The sequence below is a fragment of the Typopeltis vanoorti genome, chromosome 15, assembly GCF_054136105.1.
Source record: "Typopeltis vanoorti isolate ZY-2024b chromosome 15, IOZ_Tvanoo_1.0, whole genome shotgun sequence".
NCBI classification, from domain to species: Eukaryota; Metazoa; Arthropoda; class Arachnida; order Uropygi; family Thelyphonidae; genus Typopeltis; species Typopeltis vanoorti.
In genome coordinates this window covers 18,733,554-18,759,069 of record NC_143563.1, presented here as the reverse complement: position 1 = coordinate 18,759,069, position 25,516 = coordinate 18,733,554, and the positions used below count along the sequence as shown (strand labels likewise).

The window sequence follows — 25,516 nt, the reverse complement described above, 5'->3', positions numbered from 1 at the left end:
AACACATTTTTTGTGTGACATAAGTTATTAATATGCTGTCAATAAATTTATGTCCACATCTAGCTATTTGCAGTTGGTCCTTAACTTTTGGACACCAGTGTATCAGGATATTAATATAGATAGAAATAAGGTAGAAAGAGAAAACAACACAAAATTGAAGAATCATTATAATGATCCAAATATTATTCATATAAAACTAAGATATGCTTAAAGTGACCAGCATGTAATCTTATTAAGGAAGCAAATTATACTTGAGACAAACAAAAAGATTCTCAAATAGGGGCAAAAAATGATTCCATTCAAAAGAAAATGGAATGGAGCATGAAGTCCCATTCTTAACAAATGAAAAAATAAAAAATCCACTCGGCATTTCCTGGCATGAGAAAATAAATTATGTTACCACATGAATGCACTTTTCTTGCATTTAAGACTTCTATATACTAAACTAGTTACTGCATTAGGACATCAAAATCCCCCCCCACCCAAAAAAAAGAGAAGGATTATATGAAAGATTAGAACACTGATTAAGAGAAGCAAAAAGATCTGACAGCAAAAGAGGTTTCAAGAGCTATAACATCAAGAAGAAAGAAAAATAAGCAATGTAAACAATTTTTTCATGTACAAGTTCAGATGCACCATACAACTTTTGTACCCTTAAAAACTCCCTTTAAAATATATATTAATATTCATGTTTAATATAAACATGATATATATTGATTTAATATAAAAACAAGATAAACATTATTTACCTTAATGAGGTAAATCTGAGTCTGTTTTGATTTTGCCAAGCTTTAAATGTTTGGAGTTAAATTAATCACTGAGAACAGCAGAGAATTCTTCAAATTTGAATCAGCCAATCGCAACCTCATTTTGTTTTTAATCAATTTCATGGCTGAAAATGCTTATTGACATCTGTACATCGTTCCAAAACAACAGATATAACTCTGGGCAGATTTTTTTAATTCTGGAAAATTTTGGAAAATGCTCACATGGTAATGATTGCCAGAAATTAGTCATGTCTGGAGCATTTGGGACTGAGGGAAGCTCATCAAATTTCATGTTCAACAATGAATTTGTTTTCAAGGGCAGAACAATAAGTTCCATTTCTATGTTACTAGACATTTTCACGATTTTTTTTGTTCAGTAAGTGGAAATTGGTTTATAAATGCAAGCATGCAGTCCTCTTCTTCAGCAAAATCACGAAAACAACTTTCAACTGACTCTTGCAATAACTTCATTTTTCAATATATTTTGTAAAATTACCATTATCTTCAGCACATTCACTCTGTTCTTTTAAGGGCAGAAACTGATTCAAATCATCATTTTATAACTGAGAAGTAAACAGTTTTAAATTCATCTTGAATGCATTGATGACATTTACTAAATTAGGATACAATTTGTTCTTTCCCTGCAGTTTCAAATTTAGATCATCGAGATGACTGATAACATCAACTAAAAATGCTAAATCAAAGCCAAATGTTATCACATAAAAGGGCTCTTTATTTCCTCAGGAAGCTCATTTTTCTTTTCTAGAAAATTATGAAAAATATTTTTTCAGTATCCAAACTCTACTCATAACCTGTCCTCTAAAAGCCAGTTCACCTCACAATGAAAAACAAGATTGTCATATTCCAAATCTAACATTTCATAAATTTCTCTGAATTCCCTTCCGTTTAATCTTCTTGCTCTAATTTTATTCACACATTTCACAACTGGTAACATAACATGCTGTAAATTTAACGTTTTTCCACATGGTGTATAATGCAGTGGTATTTTAGTAGGATGACAGAAAAGATTTTCAAGCAAAGTTGTAGTCCCAGTGGCTTTACCTATCATTGACAGCACTTTGTCAGTACAAATACTGATGACTTTACTAGAATCTACTTGTAGATTTTCTAGGCATGATTTTACTTTCTCAAATATGTCCGATTCTCTTGTTTTTCCATGAAGTGATTCAAGACTGATAAGTTCTTCAAAAACATTAAAATTATCAATCCCTCTTGTAAAAATGCTTAACTGAGCTACATCACATATGTCAGCAGATTGTCCAAAGCTAAAGAAAAGAAAGTACAAGCACAGACAAAGTCTTTCAGTTGCCCAGATATATCATGAGAGAATTCTTCAGTGCTTCTTGAAAGTAGATGAAATTACTCTGTCAAAGCAAACATAACTGCTTGCTTTGACAGAGTAATTTCATCTACTTTCCTTTCAAATTTTTATCACCAAGACATCTTGCAAATATTTGGACACAAGGCTTAACAATTTCTTCTCCATCAGAGAAAGATTTCTGCTTTTTGGCCAACACTAAAGCAATTTTGTAGGATGCTTCTGTCATTGCAAAAATTTCATAACTTCCTATAACAAAAATATTTCGTCTTTTGATTTGTTCCTTTTTTTTAATCACATATTCTCTCTGTAACTCAGACCCAAGCACTAGCTTCAGTTTGATGTGTTTTATAGTGTCTATTAAGATCATGTCTTTGTTATGTGAGAAAGTGTTTTCACAAACAACATTGAATGGTTTTCCTGACAGATTTGCTATAAATTAGAACTTATTTTCCCATTGTTCACTGAATTCACACTTACTTTTCATCTTTTGTTTTTCTTTTGCACTGTGATGGGTAACTGAATGTAAATACAAGACTTAATTTGCAAAAAAGTACAAAACTGCAAATGTTCACAAAGGACAAAGCACAACTCCCTACCACACGAGTATCAATTGTAAACTGACTGACAGAAACCTGAGGCACCAAGTGTTAGCAACACACTGCTGTTGCTAACACTTGGTGCCTCAGGATCAAACAAGTGAATGTGCAAAAGATGTGCACGAAATAATAAAATCGCTAAAAATAATCACTATGTTTTAGCATTTTTTTCTACAAATCAGTTTTTGGTTAATACTTTTGGCATAAATAGGCTTACTTTTTTTATTATTATTATTGGAGTCCAATGCACCACTTTTGCACATGCACCATAGGTTGGCAATCCCTGATTTAAATAAATGGCTATACACAACAAAATATAGTAATAAGCAATGGAAAACAAAACATAGTTATAATAATCTTTAGTCATACTATTCAAATTAAGTCTTAAAATTGATCCAACATATATGTACATAGGAATATGTTTTCCGGCATTTTTCTACAAATAAATAAATAATCACATAAAAATGGCTATAACAAAACTTTAATAATAATAATAATAAAACCTTCAACCTCCAACAACAATCACATGAACAAGAAAACCAAGACTTTAGAGGAACAATGATTCTCCCATATATATATAATCATTCGCAGATAAAATGCTTTGCTAGCAAAACTTAAATGTCACCTTCTACCCAATCAACAAGATCTCTAATCACCCAAAATCGCTACATCCACCACTTAAAACACCAGGTATCTACGAGATCAGTTGTAGCCATGGTTTACATTACATAAGACAGACAAGCAGATTTAGAGAGGTATGTGCTGATCAGAACATTTGAAAGAACAAAAGAAGACACAAATCAGTACTGGCAGCACATACAACAGAAACAAAAGCGTTAAGCAGCATGGCAACAAACAAAAATGCTCAACACAGATTATCATTTTTTTTTTCTCTCAAAAGCATTCAAAGAATCAGTTCAAATGATGAAGCATGCTCAACAGTGCAACAAAAAACAAGGGACGATTTTATATCATCCCTTGTGCAGGCCGAGTGGTTAGCGTATCTGCTCTCCAGCCAAAAGGCTGCGAGTTCGAATCCCGCCGTGGGCACGGATGTTTGTGATAGTCTGTGAAAATACTAGTGGTGGTGGGTGGTAGATGGCGCTGGTGTAGTTGTGGTTCGTTCTAGTTGGTGGATTGAGTGGTGGAGACAGAATTATAGAGTAGGTGCCCTGGAGGCGTCATGTAATAATAATAATAATAATAATAATAATAATATCAAGTTTGATTTTCATTAATTTATCACTCCTATCTGCAGCAGTATACAAGAACCCATGAACCACCAGCCAAAACAATTGCGAATTCATGCTTTCCATTGTTTAATCATGTTCGAATATTTTCACTACAGTTGTTACAGTTATTATTTGTTTTCTAATTTATCCATGTAATTATCCCGACGAAGCAAAACAAAAGAATTTTCACAAAACTAGTTGAGAGAATAAAAAATAGTTTGTGTGTGGAGGATACCAGAAAACATATCCTTAGAATGTTCTATTTCCACAGAAGTTTATACAATGTACATATATAAACTGCCACAAATTTTTGCAACAGTTTTTTTTTTTTTTGTATATACATTATTATTATTACAACGTTACACCTCCAAAGAGTCCCAGGATTCATTGCGGGAGGGCACTCCGTTGGTGCCACAAAATAACTTGAATATTGAAGGAAATATCAAAAATTCAGATTAGCTTCTCTGTTTAATGAAATACTTTGAAGTTATATTTATTTCTGAATATTTTGAAATAGTTCCTACAGATCATTTAACTTGGGGGAGACCACACTCCTACCAGGCACGTCCCCCAGGTGGTGGATGGGGGAAATCCAAATGGGTTGCTCTGAATAAAGAGCCGTGGACCACAAGATGTAGTAGAGGCATGGCAAGCTGGCTACATTATTATGCCAGTAACTTTCATGAGCAGGAGAAAGTCTACAAACCAAGATAGTGCTACTGCGTATGGGACAGCCGACGCGCCTACCCAAAGACCACATAGAGTAGGTGAGAAATCAGCAATGTGGCCAGCCAAGGACGTGAAACATGTAGCCACCCTCAACATAAGATCACTATACCGACCTGGAAAATTGCAATTAGTCCAGGAAAATTTAAAATGTCTGAAATGGAGTATTTTAGGTTTATCAGAGACACATTGGAGCAGAGATGGATTCATGGATTTGCCAGAAGGAAGACTGTACTTCTCAGGAAGAAAAGATAACATACACAGAGAAGGAGTTGCATTACTAATTGAAAAGAAACTTACACACTCAGTAATTGAAATAAACCCAGTGTCTCCTAGAATAATAACAGCCAAACTTCAAGCAAAAGAAAAAGGTGAAACAATTAAAATAATCCAAATATATGCACCAGACAGTAACCATTCAGAGGAAGAAATAGAAAATTTCTATGAAGAACTACAACAGGAAATAGATAATCCCAAAAATAGAGAACTCATGATAGTGATGGGAGATTTTAATGCTAAAATAGGACAGTTCACAGCAGACAAAAAAGATGTGATGGGGAAATTTGGATACAGAGAGCTTAACGACAGAGGAGAACAATTACTCCACTTCTGTAAAGCAAATGATCTAATGATTACAAACACATTGTTCTATCAATGCCCTAATAATAAATATACATGGACATCCCCAGATGGTAATATAAAGAACTGCATAGACTATATCATCATAAACAAACAATGGATAAGATCAGTAAATAATGTACGAACATTAAGAAGTTTTGGTTTCGACACTGACCACGAAATATTAACTGCCAAAGTGAAGATAAAATTCAACAGGAAAAACAATATCAGAAAAAGAAGAAAACATCAACCTATCAAAACTAAAAGATAGCTCAAGCAGAAGTCTATTTTTAGAACAGACGTGCTTGAAATTAAAACCTTCCATCTTCCAGAACAGCGGAAAATACTGGGAAGAAGGGAAAAAAAACGGTGTTATCAATTTCAAAAGACACTCTAGGTACCAAACCCAAAATAAACAAACAGTGGATAACCTAAGAAATCGTAGCTACAATAGAAGAGAAAAGAGAGGCCAAGATACTTGTAAACTAATAAAACAATGAAGAGAATAGAGAAAAATACAAAGCAGTAAAAAATGAAGTTGATAACCTATGCAAAAAAGCCAAAGAAAGATGGTTAAAAGAAAAAGCTAAGAAATGCCAAGAAGCATACCAACAAAACAACCTAAAAGTCTTCCAGGATACTGTATGAGAAATTACAAAGGAATTCTCAGCAAAAGGAGTAACAACGATAAACAACAAGATGACTGAAACCGGGAATATTGAAGATATAAGAAAAATCTGGTCAAACCATTTTAAGACTATCTTCCACCAAGGAAACAAAACCACAATGCCAACAATGGAAGAAAATAATGACCACCTAAAAATTTTACAAGAAGTTAGATACGCATTAAAACAGATGAAAAACAATAAAGCACCAGGCATTGATACTATCTCTACTGAACTGTGGTCATATGGAGGCAGCATATCAATAGAATATTTAACAACCCTATTCAATAAAATACTACAAACAGGAGAGATCCCAGATGACTGGAGAACTGGAAAGATCATCCCGATATACAAGAAAGCAGACAAAAGAGACTGCAGAAATTACAGACCAATCAATTTACTCTCCCACAACTATAAAATATTCATAAGAATTATACAAAATAGATTAAAAAACACCTATGAAGAAATGATAGGCATAGAACAAGCTGGTTTCCGAGGAAACTATTCAACAATAGACCAAATTTTCACATTGCACCAACTAGCAGAGTTCAGCTGAGAAGACTATGAAGAACTATATTGTTATTTTTTGTGGACTTTAAACAAGCTTTTGATAACATCAACAGAGAAATCCTTCTTAAAATTCTACTAGAAAAAGCAATAGACAAATATATAATACAGTTTCTGATAAAGTATTACTCTAAGACAAATGCAATAATTAAAAAAGACAATCAACAGAACCCATAGAGATCCAAAAAGGAGTAATGCAAGGATGCCCATTATCCCCATATATCTAGAAGAAGTTGTAAAGAAGGCAATAGACAATGAGCCTGGAATCAATGTCAATGGTTTAAACATAAATAATATCAAACATGCAGATGATCTCATCCTTATTGCAAGAACCACAAATGAACTACAAAAGTTGATAAACAAGCTAAACGAAACCTGTAAAACATATGACATGACAATAAATATACAAAAGACAAAAGTGATGAAAATAGGGAGGAACGGAACTACCATCTCAGACACCCTAAACTGAGAACAAATAGAACAAGTAGACAACTTCATATACCTTGGATCAAAACTAACAGAAACAATAGATGAACTCAAAACAATCAAACACAGAATAGCGATAGGATGGACCACCATGGGAAAATTGCAGAAAATCTGGAAAACAAACAAGATATCTAAACAAGCCAAAATCGAATTATATGAAGCAATAATTATACCAACAGTCATCTATGGAGCAGAAGCGTGGACAGTTAAGAAAAGAGAGGAGAAAAAACTGCTGGCATTTGAAATGAAATGCTTAAGAAAAATAAATAGAACAAGTTGGATAGAAAAGAAAACAAACATCACAGTCAAACAAGAATTCTTATATAAAAAGACAATAATAGAAAAAATTAGAAAATAACAACTGAGATGGTTTGGCCACACTGTACGCAGACAGACTTCCTAACGTCCTAATCAATACTTTTCCAACTGAAAAAAGAAGACCCAGAAGACCAAGAATTACCTGGGTGAAATTAATAAAGAACATCTCGGGATGCAGAACATATAAGGAACTTTATCGAACATCAAGGAATAGAGAAGACTGGAAGATCCTGCTCAAGAGAAGATTCAACCCATCTTAGACGGAAGAGAAGAAGATCATTTAAAAATTGGAAGACAAAAAAATAGTTTGTTTTTTTATGCTAAGAAGCTTAGTATAGAAAAACTTTTCTTATATATCAAACAATGGCAAGACTGATTGTACTGACAAATTTACTGACAATCAGAATCCAATCTGGGTTGATTTGGTTAAAAAAAATTAAATTTATTTTGAAAATATTCCATAGAATCCTGATATGTCAGAAATGTATAGGATGTTAATAAGGTGTTATACAAATATGCTTCCTCCATACAATAATTAGACTAAGAAACTCACCAAATTTAAATTCAGAATAAAAGATCTGAAGTAGTGCTTGAGAATGACCAGGAGGCTGTTTCTTCTGGATCAGCAGGCTTTAACATTTCTTCATTATTTTCTTCTTGTTGTGTTTCTGTTTCCTTAATATTATCAGAGTTTTCTCTAGGTCTAGATAAACCTAGCTGGAATGTGTTTGTAGTACTAAGAACACTTGGCATGTATGTTGCTAATCCTCCTAAAGAAAAAAAAAGTAGTTACAATTTCAAAAGAAAAAAAAATTTCAGTGTGCTATCTTGTTATCAAATTATTACATCTGAACAACTGGTATATGTTTATATTACAGACTGCTTTTAAACTCATTAGTTTTCTAAAATTGGACAGTATGAAATATAAATGCTGGAATTGAGTTGGCATATTAAGTACCTAATTAATTTCACCATTTATTACTTAATCTGAGACTAAATGAACTTTTCCCTAGATGGTCCAACTATAGAGGTATAAGTATACTAAATTCCTGTTACAAAATATATAGCAGAATTTTAAAAAGCAAACTAATGAAATATTCCGAAAACCATATTTTAGAAGTACATAATGGATTTAGAAAAGGACGATCATATACAGACCCAGCCTGTTGCCTAAAATTAATAATAGAGAAAAGAAGAGAATACAATTTAGAAACACATATCATTTAATTTGTTGACTTTGAAAAAACATTTGACTAGTTAAAAAAAGAATTTTATTTAACATATTAAAAGAAAGACAAATACCAAATAATATCCTAAAAGCTATCATAAGTATATATAATAATAATCAAATACAAATAAGATTAAATCATGAGCGATAAATGAGAGAGATAAACCAAGGGGTCCAACAGGGATGCCCCCTCTCAGCAACTCTTTAATATTTACCTAAATGAAATAATAATAAAATGGAATAAAAATTTCCATCAAGGTATTAAACTCTCTCCTACTGTGAACTTAAAACACTCTCCTTTTTGCTAACGACCAAATAATAATTACAAATTCCGAAGATAACTTACAGAAAGCTATTTTAGATCTAAATGAGATAGCCAAAGATTATGGTATGATAATATCAACAAAAAAATCAAAAACTATGGCCTTTAAAGGACAAGATTCAGTAAGAACTAAAATACTAATAGATAACAACATCTTAGAACAGGTGAATTCATTTAACTACCTAGGATGTATGATCACATATGAAAATGAAAAAGATATAAACCTAAAAACTGCAAAATATTTAAAAATAACAGGTGTAATTAACTCTATATTTAAACCAAACCTAGTTCAAAAACAAACCAGACTTAAACTATACAATACATTAGCCCTACCAGTCTTATTGTATGGAAGTGAAATCTGGACAATAAAACAAAAAGACAAATGGAGATTAATAACAGCAGAAATGAAGTTTATGCGAAAAACTGCAAAGTACACTCTATTTGATCACAAAAGAAACAAAGATATTATGAAAGAATTAAACCAAGAATCAGTAATAGAAAAAACTAAAAAATATAAACATAAATGGATGGAACACATTCAAAAGAATGAAAATAGAAAGATTACCAAAACAAGCCTTAAAGTACAAGCCTTTAGGAAAAAGAAAACCAGGATATCCTCTTAAAAGATTCAACGATGACTTCTAAGGCTGGAACAGGCCATGCTAGACCTAAATCCTTGATATGCATGATGACATGAGAGAAATATTAGCTGAAATTATATAAAACTTAGAACCCCATTCATAAACTTATATAGTTTATGAATGGGGTTTATCATTCCCAACTCAGATCACAATTCTGACCCAACATCCAAGCTATGGTTTTTCCTAGGGAAGTAAATAAAAAGCTTGTAAGTAGCTTGAGGCAAAAAAAAAAAAAAAAATCTTAATTTGCAGCTTATACTAAACACACAACACTTATAAAGCCATCACTAACATAGCTCGGTCTGATTCTGAAGGGGATAAATGGAGAAAACCCTCCACCAATGTCAACAGCAGCCATGCTGTCTGGTCCCTTGCAAAAGCTGTTGAGAGCAATTTCTATCCATTTCTACCACCCATCTCACCCAGATGGCAGGACTGCAACATCGTCTAAAGATAAAGCTGACCTGTCATCATTCTTCTCATCCAAGTCCTGCAAAGGTGATGAAATCACTGCTTTACCTTGAACATTGCACTGCAAGCCTCCTTTCACCTTCTGCTAGAAAGATGTTACAAGAATCTTAGAACACACTGGATACCACAGAGGCTTCATTGTCCAGATGACATCCCACCAATTGTGTTCTAAAGATGTGTTCCTGAACTAATACCAGTTTTTTTTTTTTTTTTTAATAATCTCTACACTATATCTCACTGATAAGACCTCAATAAAGGCCAAAACTGGTCTGAGCAGTGGTCTTTCCCATAATGAAGTGTGCTTTGCATTATGGAATACTAAGGTAAATGATTTGAAGTCATCAGCCCCTATATACAACTAGCCTAGTCATGAAGATACTCCACACACAAACTGTTGGCTTACACTGATTCCTTACATTGGTGGTTACTGATTAGTAACCACCAATATGGATTCAGTCAATCAGGATGCACAGCAGATTTTCTCATCTACATCATGCACTTCTGGAAAGGTTTGGAGAAACCCAACCAAGACGCCTCTGATGCGAGATTTTATTTATTTATTATTTAAAAAATAAAACTATTTACGAAGTACTCGGGGATTTTTATTAATTAATTTCACGTTTTTATCCTGTTGGTTACTTTATCGAATAAAAAAGACGGATAGATAACATCGAACTTAGAACAGAAGTTACAAAAAGTGGAAATCTGGTCATAATTCTCGTAATAAAAGTCACTGCCGTGATTGCTCAAAACGAAATTAATTTAATTATTGATACACGGTTCAAGACATCAATAAAAGAGCACCTCTCTTCAAAAATGCTGCAGCAGTTTGAAAATTCAGTACTGACTGCCAAAACATAAATTGCATTTATCTGAGGGTTTATTGCTTATGCTGATACTACTAACTTTATGAACCATCCAATTTTATGACACTCACAATATAAATAGCTGCAAAGACAAAATAATAACACATATTTAGATAAAAGATCTACATTTAGATCATATATTAAGATAATGTGTAAATAATGAAATATAATAATGTAAACACCAAATACCTAGTTCTAAAACAATGCAACTGTTTTATGATCAATACATTCAGTGATAACAAACAGGAAACGAAAACATCGCTCACTCCCAAATAACGAGTTAATTACTAATGTTGTGTGGATTTTATTTAGCAAAAAAGCCGCATTCATCTTTCCAATAATTTTAGCCGTAAAAAGATTGTTTAGAAAGTTATTTTTTATTAAATAAAAAAAAGATATATATTCTGTTTTGTCCAGTTTGATGCTACTCGCCAGAGGGCGAGCGTATTTGTCGAGCCTGCCACAAACTGTCGCTTATCGTTCGAAGCGCTTTTGCTCTTAGCAAAGAAATCGTTACTGTTTTCTCATTGTGCAAAATCCATCTTAACCTTACAATCGCTGAATGCAGTAAAATGCTTTTTGGTTTCAGTTTATTTCGAAGTGATCTTTCTAGGTGGGAGTAATATATATATATATATATATATATATATATATAATACACACACACACCATCTAATTCTTATGACAAATTCGAATAGGCACTTCCCAAAACTATGCGATAAGCATTTAAGACCGAGATTTCTGTTTAATTGCATATGTTCTGTCCTGTGTTTTGTTAAATGAGGCATCCTTCCTCTTTAGACTGCGATCAGCGTTTGCAGTCTTTCTCTCAGTGAATGTATTATATATAAGGGTGGTGGTAATGGCATCAAATCTAGTCAAAAGGTTCTAAATTGTTTAAGGAGAAAACTAGACCCCAGCAAAACTAGGAATAATAATAAGACAGCAACAAACATGAACCCTAATAAATGCTAAGAAAATAACGCCAACCAAGGTATCTTAAAAATATAAACCATACATAAAATACATGTAAAAACAATCAGTCACTTTTTTTCTGTTGTTGTTGGTTTCTCCCCACAAATCCGAAAGATTTAAAAACATTTTAAGAGCTCGCGAAAGACGTTTCAGAAAGTTTCTAAGTTACAGAAGTTATGCCAACATATTTATATTTGCGAGGAAAAAAATCCTGAATTTTTTACGATGTAAACCGAAGTGTAAATATCACTGTATACTTACATAATGTAAAGCGCTAGGAAATTAAAAAAAAAAAAAAAAAAAAAAAAAGAAGTTAACTATCTAAATTAAATGATTTGTATACTGGATCAATTTTGATGACAGAAACGGGGGGGGGGGGGGGGAAACAAGCAATAGTTCTAAGATCGAGTTTAAATAAACGTAATGCCCGCGCGGTTAGCCTAGTATGGGCTTCGCAACCATATGCCTTGGGAAGGTGTCCTAGGTTCGCTTCCCGTCGACGATGCGAGGAGCTTAAGGATCTTTCTTAGCCAAGTAAGCCGGTCTTGGGCGTGAACAGCAGGTTTTTTTTCCCCAGTTTATCTGAGGTTTTTCATTCTGCAAACCGGCCCCGTGCACGCACACACACACACAGGCTACAGTCATAGGATATAGTACTTAATCCCTCATTAGGAGAGCTCAACCAGTCCTAAGGGGCAGTCGAGGAACGTGGGGAGGGGAGAATCCCACACGAATAATAATAATAAAACAGAAGTATTATTCACAAAAAAAAAAAAAAAATTCATAATAATCCCGACCAGGTATTACCAGACGTCATTGAGAATAAATCCACAATGACACAAATCAAAACCGACAACCGTCGTCATTTCTTCACACAGCACTGGTCTAAAGTGATTCAATGTTACCAAGATATTCTTCACAAAGTCACTCCCGCTTTAAACACAAAACGAAAGTCAGGTAACCTACAGTACAGTGGCTAGTGCTCAAGGTCGATATACACCGGAGGGATGGAGTTTTTTTTTTTTTTTTTTTTTTTTTTTTTTTTTAAAGGTGGGGGGGGACAGTAAAAGACAAAAAAAAAAAAAAAAAATATATATATATATATATATATATATATATATATATATAGATTCTAAATGATCGAGTAAGGAAAAGAAGTTTAGATTACAAAATCCCCATCTAATTCCCTCCCCCAAACAATTTTTCTGCCCAGGTATTTCGTTACATTCCAAGTCTAACGACCTTTTTTTCTTCTTCTTTCTGGAAGAACGATGACACAATTAGAGTTAATTACATGCTCGCCCAGGCTTAGCATCGGATGACAGAAAAGTCGGTGGCACGCGGCCATGCAAGATGTCGGCAGGTACCATGCAGGGAATGTATCGGTTCGCTGCAAACACGTAAGCATAAGGCAGGTGATCGATGCCGATAAATACAGTCATGCGTGCTCGAATCAACGAATTTTGAGGTCGTAATTTGACCAAATTAATTAACGAAATGGGAGCAAAACAAAGTCACGTTTTAGTAGCCTACTTGAAGAGCAAAATATTTATGAATGCGTAGTCACACGTAACAACACTGGCAGTAATCAATTAGACTGCACTTTCCTATTAATTTTTTTGCGCACGTGTGTGTGTGTGGGAGGGGGGGGGGACTGTTCAACATGTTCATTACAGAATGGATTTACACATACAATTTCTCGCTTTGTGCAGCTGTTTCCTGTTTATTTTGTAGACGTTTTCACTTTTATTTCAGCGATGTGAATGTGTGCATTATAGGTTTCGCTTGTACATGGACATTAACATGGAATAAAAGTGTTTGGGAAATAGAACTCGCATTACACATCGTAGAATGACATTAATAAACTACGAAAACTATGAGAATACAAAGAGCGGACGACTACCTCACAAACAGTAAAACACAAATTACAACAGGACTATCGATAACAAGCTATTTATGTGGCAATTCGTTTATCCATTAATGTCGCTAACTGCGCAAGCCAATTCGAATGTTTTGTGAAGTAACTGAGACTCGAATGCAAAACATTGAAAGTAACACCACGCGGCTCAACTACTATGCCACAACACCTCACATCGATATGCGATAGGCGACATTAGTTTGTGTCTCAATCTTTTCGAATGCTCTTTTTAGGAGATCGGGACAGATTCGAGTCGAAGCCATGTATTACACCGAGTAGTATTAAATACTATGGCATGTAATAAAGCCTCTCTCTCAAAACGAAGGTGATAAATATCCATGATTATATGATCCCCAAATAGTCAAAGTCTGCCTCCGAAACTTCAAAACGATCAAGAACTTAGGAAAATACAGCTTTCAGCATAGGACAGGAACTCAGTCCAAGAGCCCATATATTTGTCTTATTGATACTTAAGGATTCACAGTCCTAACAGATGTTTCGGATGCTGGACCTTATCAGAATGATACTGAACCAGCTCTTCATGAATGAACTCTCGATCGGCGTGTTAAATTAAAAATTATAAAAATGTGAATTTTTCTGGTCATTAGAGCAGGCAACTGACAAAGAAAATGAATAAAACGTGGTCGTTGCTGAAGATCTAAACACCAGAGTAGGGAAATGAATCCCTCCCTACCTGATATACAGGGACATTGTGGGAAAATTTGGAGAAAAGAGCAAAGCTAATAATAATGGTATCTACTGTTCAGGATATGGATTACTAACACCATGTTCCAACATAAAGATGTGCACAAGTTCATGTGGAGAGAAGACACAAGGGAAACCTCGTCTGACTATGTTACGGTTGATAGTGATACCGTATCTTCATACTGGTTCAGAATACAAGTGTATATACAGGATTCGAAACTGGAAGTGATCTTTACTTAGCTTTAAGTAATAAGATAAAAAATGAATATCACACTGAGAAGAAAAATATGTAAGAAAGTTTTAAGAATTAGTTGAGCAGCTTTAGTGTAGACTAAACCATACATCATTCAAGAAAAAATGAAACAGTTCGAAAACAAGAATCTTGGAGTTTCGGCGGAAGAAAATGATTGATTCATCTAGGGAGGCGGTGGTGAAGTTGTCTGCAAGGATAGAAAAATAAGAACATCACGGTGGATACAAGAAGTTACACACGCAGTCATGGAATGCCGAAAGCTTCTAGCAGATCGGTCAGCAGAAGCCTTAAAATAATACAAAGAAAGTAGGAGCTAAGCTATGCATGAAAGTAGTTAAATAAAGGTCATGGGAAGACTTCGGAATGAATACAGAAGATAAACATCAGAAAGGTGAAAATGTGCTGGAAGTTATTTCCTCCATTTCTAAGCTATTGCGGTTAGAAATTGAGGAAAGTACTGTAAAAGGAATCAGATAAGTTACATGAAAACTGAAGACTACGAAATTCTAGAACATTAGGCAATGATAGAACACTAATAGAAAATTTTCAAGGGGAATGCAAAGAGCTGATACCAATACTTGATATATATATATATATATATATATATATATATATATATTAAAAGCTATCAAAAGCAAACAATATGAGAAGGCAGCGGAAATTGATGATATTCGACCAGAAATACTCAAATCTGAATGTATAAAAGATTTGCAGTGGCTACACTGCATAGTTCAGGAGTTGGTCAGAAGATCAAATTCCAAATGGTTGGAGTAGAGCTCTCATATCTATAAAAAGGAGAATAAAGCAAAGTGCAAAAATTCCAGAAGAATTTCTGTAAGTGTTCCATGTAAGGAATTTATGCAAGCATACTTAAGAGGCCAAGAAAACTTGTGGAACTTGGAGAAGAACAAGCAGGGTTCAGGCTAAATAAAGACTGTTAAGATTAGATTTTCACTTTACGACATAGTTGAGAAATTGCAAGAATATAACAAGGATCTGTTCTTAAGTTTTGTAGATACTTAGCTTTGCTTTATGCAAATGATTCTGTACTCCTTAGCATATCCAGTGCAAAGTCTCCAGGATTCTCTAACTAAATTGCATAATAGCTGTAACAAATTTGGCATGAAAATTAGAAAAATAGCAATAAAAAGACCAAAACTACAAAAATAGGAAGCATCATAGTAAACTTTAGCTGCAGAGAATGGAAAACCTATAGAATAAGTAAAATATTTCAGCTATTTAGGCAAAGTGATTAGTGAAGAGACAAATTAAATAGACAACAGAATAAGCAAAACTAGTATAGTGGAAAGCCAGTTGAATAATTTTTTATGAAATAACAAAGAAATTAAGTAAACCACTAAATTAGTAGTATACAAGACGGTGTACAAACCAGTTTTAAGTTACTGATCTGAGAGTTGGGTTAGAAATAAAACACCTGATCATAGATTAGAGATAAAAAAAATATGGCATCAATGACAGAATCATATTAAAAATGAAGACAGGAAGATAGAAAGGAATTTGACATAATTAGCATTCAAGAATGTGTGCAGGGCTAGTTTAAGGTGGTACTGTCACTTAAGCAGAATGGGAGAGGAAAGATTAGCAAAACAGGTGTTTTATATTCCTAGATGGCAGGGAAAAGACCCAGCGTAAAAAGCAAAATCTAGGTGGATTGGTTCAGTCAAACGTGTCCTAGAAGACCGAATGTTAGATGCGACAATATTGGAGTGCTTAGAAGAGACTAATTTGGAGTAAAATTGGTGATAGGAGATTAGTGATGATGTAAACGTCATCATATAGTACTGTCATAGTAGCCATCCCTTGAGGTACAATATCAGGAAATGGATGACAAATGGGCTCCTAAACACTGTTCAGGTCCTTAAAAAAATTTAATATGAAAGGCAGTCAATACTGAAGGCTGTATTTTTCGTATTTTTAGTCTTACTTCCAAGTTTTATGGGTTCTTAGGAAAGGCATACACCGTTTGCCTATCTCGTATGATGGATACGAGATTGCATTTAATAAGGTTTACTGCCAAATTAAAATCTGTTTTAGGCTCTTTAGATCTGTCGAAATTTAATATATGCATTATGTGCAACGGAGCTTGTGAAAAATAAAATTATCTCCCAGTAGGGAGATTAGGTGAAAGGGAAAAAGAAAACGGTGGTGGATACCCGTAATTTACAGGTTTTATAGCTTATGAAATTGCATAATCCTGAAATGTGTACAGTCAAAAGGATATTAATTACAACTACAGATAACGAAAAATTAAAATTTCTCAATAAGATGTCATATTCAATGTGCTGTTGCACGCATTTAAGTTATTATTATTACGAGACACATCCTAGGACTTATCGTGAGACGGCACTATTTCACTCCACACATCTCTACTTAATCCTCGAACCATACACGACACTATTACTACTACTAATAATAACAACAACATCAATACAACGCCATTACCTCCCACCATCACCAATAGTATTTTTTGTCTGTAAATTGCATGTGTTCTCGAGGTTGATCTCATACGCGTTTCCGGGAGAAAAACTCTGCTACGTATTGAGATCGGCTAACTCCCCCTTCGAAAGAGCCCACATAAAGATTCCCCTCGTCACGACGAGAATCGAACTCGGATCTTTTGCAATTGAAGAATGCAATGTTCCGTTATTTCTCCAATTGCAATATGAAGGCACCATCCCTTTCAGATCTCCAGTTGGAAATTAAATTAATCACAGGTAGGCAAATAGCTTGAAGTGTGAATGAACTACTTTAAAACATTTTCCTCATTGATTTAGCTAGCTAAGCGGTCAATTCCGTTCTCGTGCCTCTTTTTGGTGCACCAATTTTTATGTTTCCATTTTTGTTTAATTTTATAGGGGTTTACGGGCTTCGCACTAAAAGAATAGAATTCATCATTTGTTTTATGGTCTCACAAGTACAAGTACAAATACACACACACACACACACACACACACACACACACACACACACACACGAGAAGGTCTGAAAAGTTCTTGGCCTAACAATGAAAAACGAATTTATAACTTCAAAATTATTTTCATTTTTCAACATAATCTCCCATAAGACTAATACATTTATTCCAGCGATGCTCCAGCGCCATTATCCCGTCCCTGTAGTGGTTCTCAGTAAGATCTGCAAAATACCCCTCTACAGCTGCAATTACCTCTTGATTCGAAGAAAAACGCTGACCAACGAGGAAGAGTTTTAGTTTTGGGAAGAGATAGAAGTCAGAGGGAGCCAAATCTGGGGAATAGGGTGGATGTTCCAACAATTCATAGTGCAGATCCCTTAATTTTCATATTTCCAAAACACCTTTGTGGGCAGGTGCATTGTCTTTATGAAAGATGATTTTTTTTCGTCTTCTGTAAATCGGGTCTATTCTCACGAATTATTTCGTGTAGACTGATTAAAAAATTGGAATAATATTCCCCGGTTATTGTTTTACCATTTTCAAGATAATTAATAAACAAAAGCATCCAAAAACATCGATGCTGCGACCTTTCGTGCTGATGGAACAGACTTTGTCTTCTTTGGCGCTGACAACCGGCTTCTGTCCACTGCTGTTTTTGACTAGTTTGGATTCAGGTGTGTTATGGTGAATCCAAGTCTCAGCCATAGTAATAAATCGACGCACAAAATCAGTTTTATTTTTGTTAAAACGTTCCAAGCACCGTTCAGAGATGTTCATGCGAGTGCGTTTTAGATCTGCTGGGAGCAAGCGCGGCATCCATCTTGCGCAAAGCTTTTTCATTTGCAATTCTGCATGCAAAATATATCCTACACGTTCTTTTGAAATGCCTATAGTCTCAGTAATTTCACGCATTTTGACTCGCCGGTCATCCAATACCACATCGTGCACTTGATCAATGATTTCTGGTGTTATTACACTTTTCGGACGTTCTTCACGTAATCATCTTCAAGGTACGGCCACGTTTAAACTCGGCAGCCCATTTCTTAATTGTCGAAAACGAAGGAGAAGAGTACCCATAAACTTTTATCAAGTTCGAATGAATTTCTTTTGGCGTTAAACCTTCTTTTACGAAGAATTTTATAACCGCACGATACTCAATTTTATCCACTTCAAGGGATGCAGACAACACTTTTGCTTTAGACAGCTATATAAAACAAACTACTTGATAGAATGACTTGCAATTTCACATGGATGCTTATGACAGATGTACCAACTTAGAAAAAAAAATCTTGCCGATAGTATTTCCATCTATGATCGAAGCCGAGAAATTTTCAGACCACCCTCGTATATAAGCTTGTTTTTTTATTAAATTCATTTCTGCATTTTGTTTCATTTTTAAACAACTATGCTAACTTTAGAACCTGTGTAGCTAACTATGCTACCTTGAGAACCTGTGTAGCTCAGTAGAAGTGGCGTTTGCACTCTACAGCGCTTGACCGCACGAAGAAAAATTTGGTGGTTCGAATCTAGTCGCCGACTAGAGGAAATTTTTCTAAGCCTTTTTTCGGCCGGTTCCCGAGTTAGTCGATCTCTGGTACGGGCTAGCGGGTTTTTTCTCCCGGAAACTCGGGTTTTTCGTCCCGTAAACTCAAGAAAATCGACCGTAGAACGCACACTATTTTCAGACATTAAAAATATTGTGTTAGGGTTAGAGACCACAAGATGGCAGTACTAGCTTGCCGCCTTCTTCACTTCGTACCGATGAATCAGTGATGGCCTTGGGCCAGCTATCTCTCTGATTGGCTACCAGTGGAGATTGAACTGCCCACTCAGTCTCCAAAGTTAGATAGGGTAAATGGCCTCGCCTACTCCCTATACGAGAACAACATAGGCGTTAGCTAATTTTTTTATATTTTTTATGCTAACTTTAAATTCTGAAATGGCAATATATTCTATTTACATAAATGAATAAATTTTTTTTAAAAAAATACCATTATAGTTGCCCACGCAATTAATGTAATTCTGGAATTCGAAAAAAAAAAAAATATCGAAGGCGCTTCCAAAATGAAACTGAGACAGCGCCCTCTATTTGGAAAGATCTGGGTTTCATTCAAATCGCGGTACGTGAGGAACATTTATAAGGAATTTTTCAAGTAAAGATAAGTTAGCACAACTCATATGAAGAAGGCAGGATGATCCAGAAAACATATACAAGCCCGAAGTTGTTCCGGACGTAATGTTATATCGTAGTAATATATATGCGAAGTCAGTAACTTCTTCCCTGAATAAAGGAAAAGTTGCTCCAATTATATGACAATACGAAAGAGCAGAAAGCAGACGTGAAATCTCAATTGAACGCTTCAAAGTAGCTAACCTACAAAAAGGCACAGTAAATAGTAAAGCGCGATTAATGGCATAACTCGGAGTTAAATGCGCAGCCAATTAACAGCACCTGTTTTCTATTAAGCAACAGTTCAATAATCTGCAGAAAACAAAGGACTCAATTGGGTTAGTAACACAAATTCCAGCGGGAATTCTAGACCGAAACTATGTGATGAAACTTGACAATTTTTTCTTAAAAAAACTCCAATTTCCAACTACCGTCTTTTAAAAGGGCAAAACCTGTGCTAAATATCCTAAAGTTCAAGTGTGAATCGATAAAAAAAAATAATAATAAAATAAAAAATAACAATATAAAGCTAATAAAAAGGTTTAGTTTCGCTCGCCATAGATTCAGGAAACGGTTTCATACATAACGTCGGCCTGGTTGGCGAAGGATGTTTGTGATTGTCCTACTGCGTCCTGGCTCAGTATGACCTTTAATGTCTTTGCGCCATAAAAAAAAAAAAAAACCATAACATCATGTACTCCTACCGGAGTCTGAAATTTGCAATGATACAAATATGTATTACTTCATTAGGCATGACAGGGCACTTCCTTGGTCAAAAGGAGGCACTATTTTTTGTCCCCAAAAGATTTTATTTGTTTATTTATACGATGTGGTAGTGTATCCCTACTCGCTAACTAAATTGTTTGCGTGATTTCTGCATCCATATAATTTGATATAAGTCGCGCATAATAGAAAATACTAAGAGGGCTTATTGGAGAAAAACGACCACATCTACAACCCAGATCTTAAATTGGCTCAAATGGAACTCCTCATGCCTGCATTCGGAGAGAGAAAAGGTAATTATGTATTTTGTGCAAGTGAGTGGTTAAAAGTATGCCCGGAGCATCGGATATTCGGGAGTCGTAAAACAGTGAATATTAAGACAAAACTGGTATTATTTACTTATTTCATTTACTTTTATTTTCGATACATACGGGTGCTCTCATTCGACATAAATAAATGGACCATTTTATTCATATGACACCAAAATACGGCTATATGACTTGGTTGTTAATTTCAAAATACTGTAGTTCTTTCATTAACTGGATGTGACACTTCATGCTGTTATCTGTATTCTACGGAATATTTACATTATTATTCGATTATAACAGTAGTGAAGTAATAATATTCAACCTAAAACGGGGTTACTGTACAAGATCGAATTTTGGCCTTAATGATTCTTGTAATAGCAATAAAGTTAGTGAACAGGAAGTACTTAGCAAGCTCTTTCTATTATTCATGAACAGCAACACTATGGCTAGCTGAAAGGAAACTTCGCAATTTTTTTTTTTTTTAATTTTTAACGTCAATCCCACTTAAGTTGAGGATTTATAGCACATTCAATACCATGGATAGGGTAAGAGTTAAGTAATTTGGGAACACTCTACATACCACACACAAAAGTTTTAAGCTATTTCAGGTATCTAAGAAACTAGTTTTTTTTTTGAATAGCAGACTGAAATTATTGTCCAGATTCAGCAAACATGGTACGGTTGGATTCGAACCAACTACTTGTCACAGTTCACACGAATGGTCATGCTTTCCACCTGGCCAAGGCCGGATTTGAAAAATTTATACTAAAAGTTGTCAGAAAAAGTTTTAACAAATACAATCTTTATTAATAAATGAATAAATTTACCTTTCCCTAAAACGTCTTCATAGGTGTACGCTATAAATGAACAACTTTTAGTATTAACAACCTTTAAAGTTTAAATATAATCAAGACAATTTTCAGCTGACAAAATCTTTAGTCAAAATTTCTCTAATACCCCCCCACACACACACACACACAAACAAAATATACACTTTAGGTAAAAAGTATTGCCATGCCTTTAACAAAATTTAAGGCATAACGTTTGAAGATGAGCCATAACGTAAAATAAACTTTTCATCTTCGAAAAGTTTTAATCCTCTTCACAAAAAAAAAGTATTTTTTTTTTAATTCAAACACGCACATACTTTGCAAGTTTAACTCGATCTAGAAGGTTGAAAGTTTAAGGAATGGATCCTTGAAAGTTTATCTACCCCAACGCTTCCTTCCTATGAATGGTCGATCCACAGCGTAGTTCCATTGTATACGTTCCCGACCCACTAAGCTACGTAAAGGAATAAAAGATGACCAAGATATGCAGTGCTGCTCGGAGCGGTGACCGTGTTTAGGACCGGCTGAGGTGAGACGAAGGTGGAGGAGAAAGGCAGCTAGGGAAAGGGAAGAATGTCAGTGACACCTGCCAGTGCCTTTCAAGTCCGTGTGGGCGCCCGCCGGTCACGGATACATCCATAGTGGTCGAGCAATGGACGAAGAATGAAGAGTGTTCGCAGTAAAGAATCTGGGTCACCTTTCTTGTGTTCAAATGTCAGAGATTTTTGTGGCCATTCAGGGAAATTTATCCAGTGAACCGCGAAACACGATTCACAGTGGTTAAGACCAAACACTATACTTCACTTGCAATGCGAAATGGCACGTTCATTGTTTACGTTACAGTATATTCTACTCTAAACAAAAAAAAATGGTACGAACTAGCGAAGTTCTCACGTATTTACGGGCTGAGTTTGTACGGAAAGACAATGAATAGAAATGCTTCCGTTTTCAGAAAGGGCAATTACTCACAAGCTCCAACTGAAGTGGAAGATTTTTAATCCGGATATGAGATAAGTTATTCATAGTCCATTATTCCGAACTGGTTATTGTAGAATTACATTATCCTCTGTTTTTCAATTCCCCCTCCCCTATTCCATACAAAGATCGTCTTCAATTTTCTTATATAACCTGCTGGTAAAAGAAAAGTTAATTCTATTTTTAACATCGAGTACAGTATAAACAAAAGCACACTGAATGTCTACATTACTTTCCACGAAGTTTGATACCAGTTTCTAAATATGCATATTAATGAACAAACAAGTAAATAATTTATTTAATAAAATTAAAAATAAAATATAGAAAAAACAAAACCGGAAATTGCCGATAGTAAGTTTATAATCATATCTCTGTACTAACTAGATCGAAGCGAGAAGGAAACCAACTGATTATGATTTTTACGTAGAATTCTTATATTCTCGAGTTAGGGTCTAAAAGTAGCGCAAGATTTCCCCCCAAGTATAATTCTGAAATTAAAAAATAAGTTTTGCAATTAAAGCTATAAGAGTCAATGCTTGGTATTAACACTTTGGGAGATTTTCTATGTTAATCAACAGAAACGATTGTGGAGATTAATTATCTTTTACTGACAAAACTCGGCGCAGAAAAACAGTTAGCTCTAAACGAGCTCTGTATTCTATATTCGCTCTTCCATATTTCCTAAAGGACTGCATTCTTTAGGACATGTGTAAAAAGGAGAGATGTTTCAAAGCTGAAGGAATAAACAAAAAGAAGCTAAAAATGCTCAGCGCGTATGGAGACGAACTGTGTAGGAGTGGCGAGTATCCGATGCACGTGTTAACAGATTTCGAGGAGAGGAATTACTCGTGTCAACAGTGACCACAGACACATTTGTCGAAAATGCATCAACTGAACATTTTTTGTGAATGAAAATAAACTGGTGAGAGATCGGTCATTAATTGATTACCCGACTCAAAATCGGTAGCAAGATTGACTAGCTGACCTAAAATTTTCCTAAAGCATTTCAATCAATATAACTGGTCCAGTATACACTATGAGGGGACGGTCTGCGGAATAGGCCTCTAATAAACAAAATGGTATTCTGAAGATAACAAGGGACTTTATTATATCATATCTCTATGGAGTCAAAAGACTGATTATGGGGAAGTCCCACACACGCAGTTTATTACACCGCGCCTTAAATATATTCACCGTCTCCGCACTCACCGACAATGCATTCCAATCATTCTCCATGCAAAAAACCTGCTCCTCACCCCTTCTCACATAGCTTCTAGGGATGACCTCTTGTTCTTTTCCCGTCTTCCACATTAATCTGCTAATTACTCCTTAGCAACATATATTTCAATCATGCTCCCCTCCTATCTATCAGTTGCTTCAAATTGCATTTTTATGTGGATAAACTATGAATTCTTTGAGCAGCAGAATAAAAATTATATTTTAAATATAGCATAGCGGAAACATCCCAGTCTACTGTATAGCTATCGTTGAAGTATGGTGGGCCACATCACATCTTTACTTTCTTTTGCACTCAGCATCTCCAACATGTCCCTTCTATTTCAGCTCCAAACCAAGGCCTGTTTGTACTATGGACAACCAATCCTATAGACTCCCACGTGTTTATAAATGCTGTCCTTAACTGATATGAGAAGACTGCAAGCGGTTAACATCAGTATGACTTTCAAGCTGAATTCTACGATTCTTCGAATTCCGCTTAGGACGCAAATAAAAGTAAAATGGCGCCTCACACGGAGGCTGATTCGCACATCCCGGAAATTTAGATTTTTTATTTTGGCAATAATACGCTATGAAGATAAGATTATGCTCAATAACAGGCTTTAATTAGATTTCAGAGAAGACAAGTTACTTAGCCGCGAGGCTAAGTAACTTGTCTTCATAGAGATTGGCACGCCAAGGGAAAATGGACTCTATTTCAACTTTGATACAGTAAACGGTTCTTGTTTTAACCGATATCTAAATTCTCCCGGTGTGTACGAAAAGGATAAGCTCTTAGAGAAGTGCAGAACGAAAGTTTTTAGTTCACTAAACTTAATAAAGGAACTCAATGCCTTCATTAGGTTTAGTTTCTGAAATTTTTGGCCCATTTTTGTCCAGTGCTTTAACAAAAGGTTTTCGTGAAATTCAGTTTAATTTAAATAGCAATTTAAATCACACTTGCATATCCAGAAGCAATAAAACTACTTTTAAACCACCATATATTTTCCTACGACCTTATTACTTCCATTACCTTGGACATGCTTTCAATGAGTAGAAAGTCTCTCATTACTACTACGCAATTACCATTTCAAGCCAATTCTAAACCGCTTTTAGAAATGGATTGAAAAAGTTCCATATTTGGTCCTTGGAGTAGGAGTTCTAAATTATGCAAAAAATAAACATTTAAAAAAATCTTAACTTACGGTTCTAATATACTATAGATTTAAACCTTTCATGGGGGTGTGGGGGGGGCTACATAAGCAAACGCCACTATCATATGAAATGTATACATTTCTCTAAAATGTATTTTGTTTCTATTTTTAGAAACAGAAATTTATTGCTGAAAACGATACGCATTTCATGTCTAACAAGATCGTTAATTCCATTTATTCAGACTACGATACTAAATCCTCCATTTATACAAAACACTACTACCAGCATCCACACACTACGCCATCTACCGTCCACTTATAAGTAGGGTACTTCTGCCTGTAAATTGCGTGTCTCTTCTGTCTAATTTATCTGTATGCGAGAAAAAAAAAAAAAAAAACGAGTTACTAGAGGATAGCCCTCTCACCGTCACCTGAAAAGGTTCCATAGAAAGATTCCTCTAGTCACGACGACAATCGAACTCGGATATCGCACTCCTTTATTTTCACAGTTAA

The 25,516-nt window shown here is 34.9% G+C and overlaps 2 protein-coding genes across 2 annotated transcripts in view; both read right to left on the bottom strand.

The window, feature by feature from the left end:
• LOC150098432 (uncharacterized) overlaps nucleotides 1-25,516 on the bottom strand; it is a 126,031-nt gene that overhangs the window by 6,531 nt on the left and 93,984 nt on the right. Inside the window, exon 3 of the mRNA XM_090405040.1 lies at nucleotides 7,871-8,087. Coding sequence (XP_090261166.1) covers nucleotides 7,882-8,087 — 206 coding nt within the window. The 3' untranslated portion in view covers nucleotides 7,871-7,881. The remainder of the gene's footprint in view (nucleotides 1-7,870; nucleotides 8,088-25,516) is intronic.
• LOC150098433 (general transcription factor II-I repeat domain-containing protein 2A-like) lies at nucleotides 1,573-2,476 on the bottom strand. The gene is made up of 2 exons (XM_090405209.1): nucleotides 2,202-2,476; nucleotides 1,573-2,053 (listed from the first exon to the last, which is right to left on the bottom strand). The coding sequence occupies exons 1-2, from the start codon at nucleotides 2,474-2,476 to the stop codon at nucleotides 1,573-1,575; spliced, it is 756 nt and encodes a 251-aa protein (XP_090261335.1).

Excerpts from the sequence above, each read along its gene's own strand:
- LOC150098433 (XM_090405209.1), bottom strand. The coding sequence starts at position 2,476 with ATGATCTTAATAGACACTATAAAACACATCAAACTGAAGCTAGTGCTT. Across the intron at positions 2,054-2,201 it reads GATAAAAATTTGAAAGGAAA|CTTTGGACAATCTGCTGACA; the intron begins GTAGATGAAATT and ends TCTTTTCTTTAG.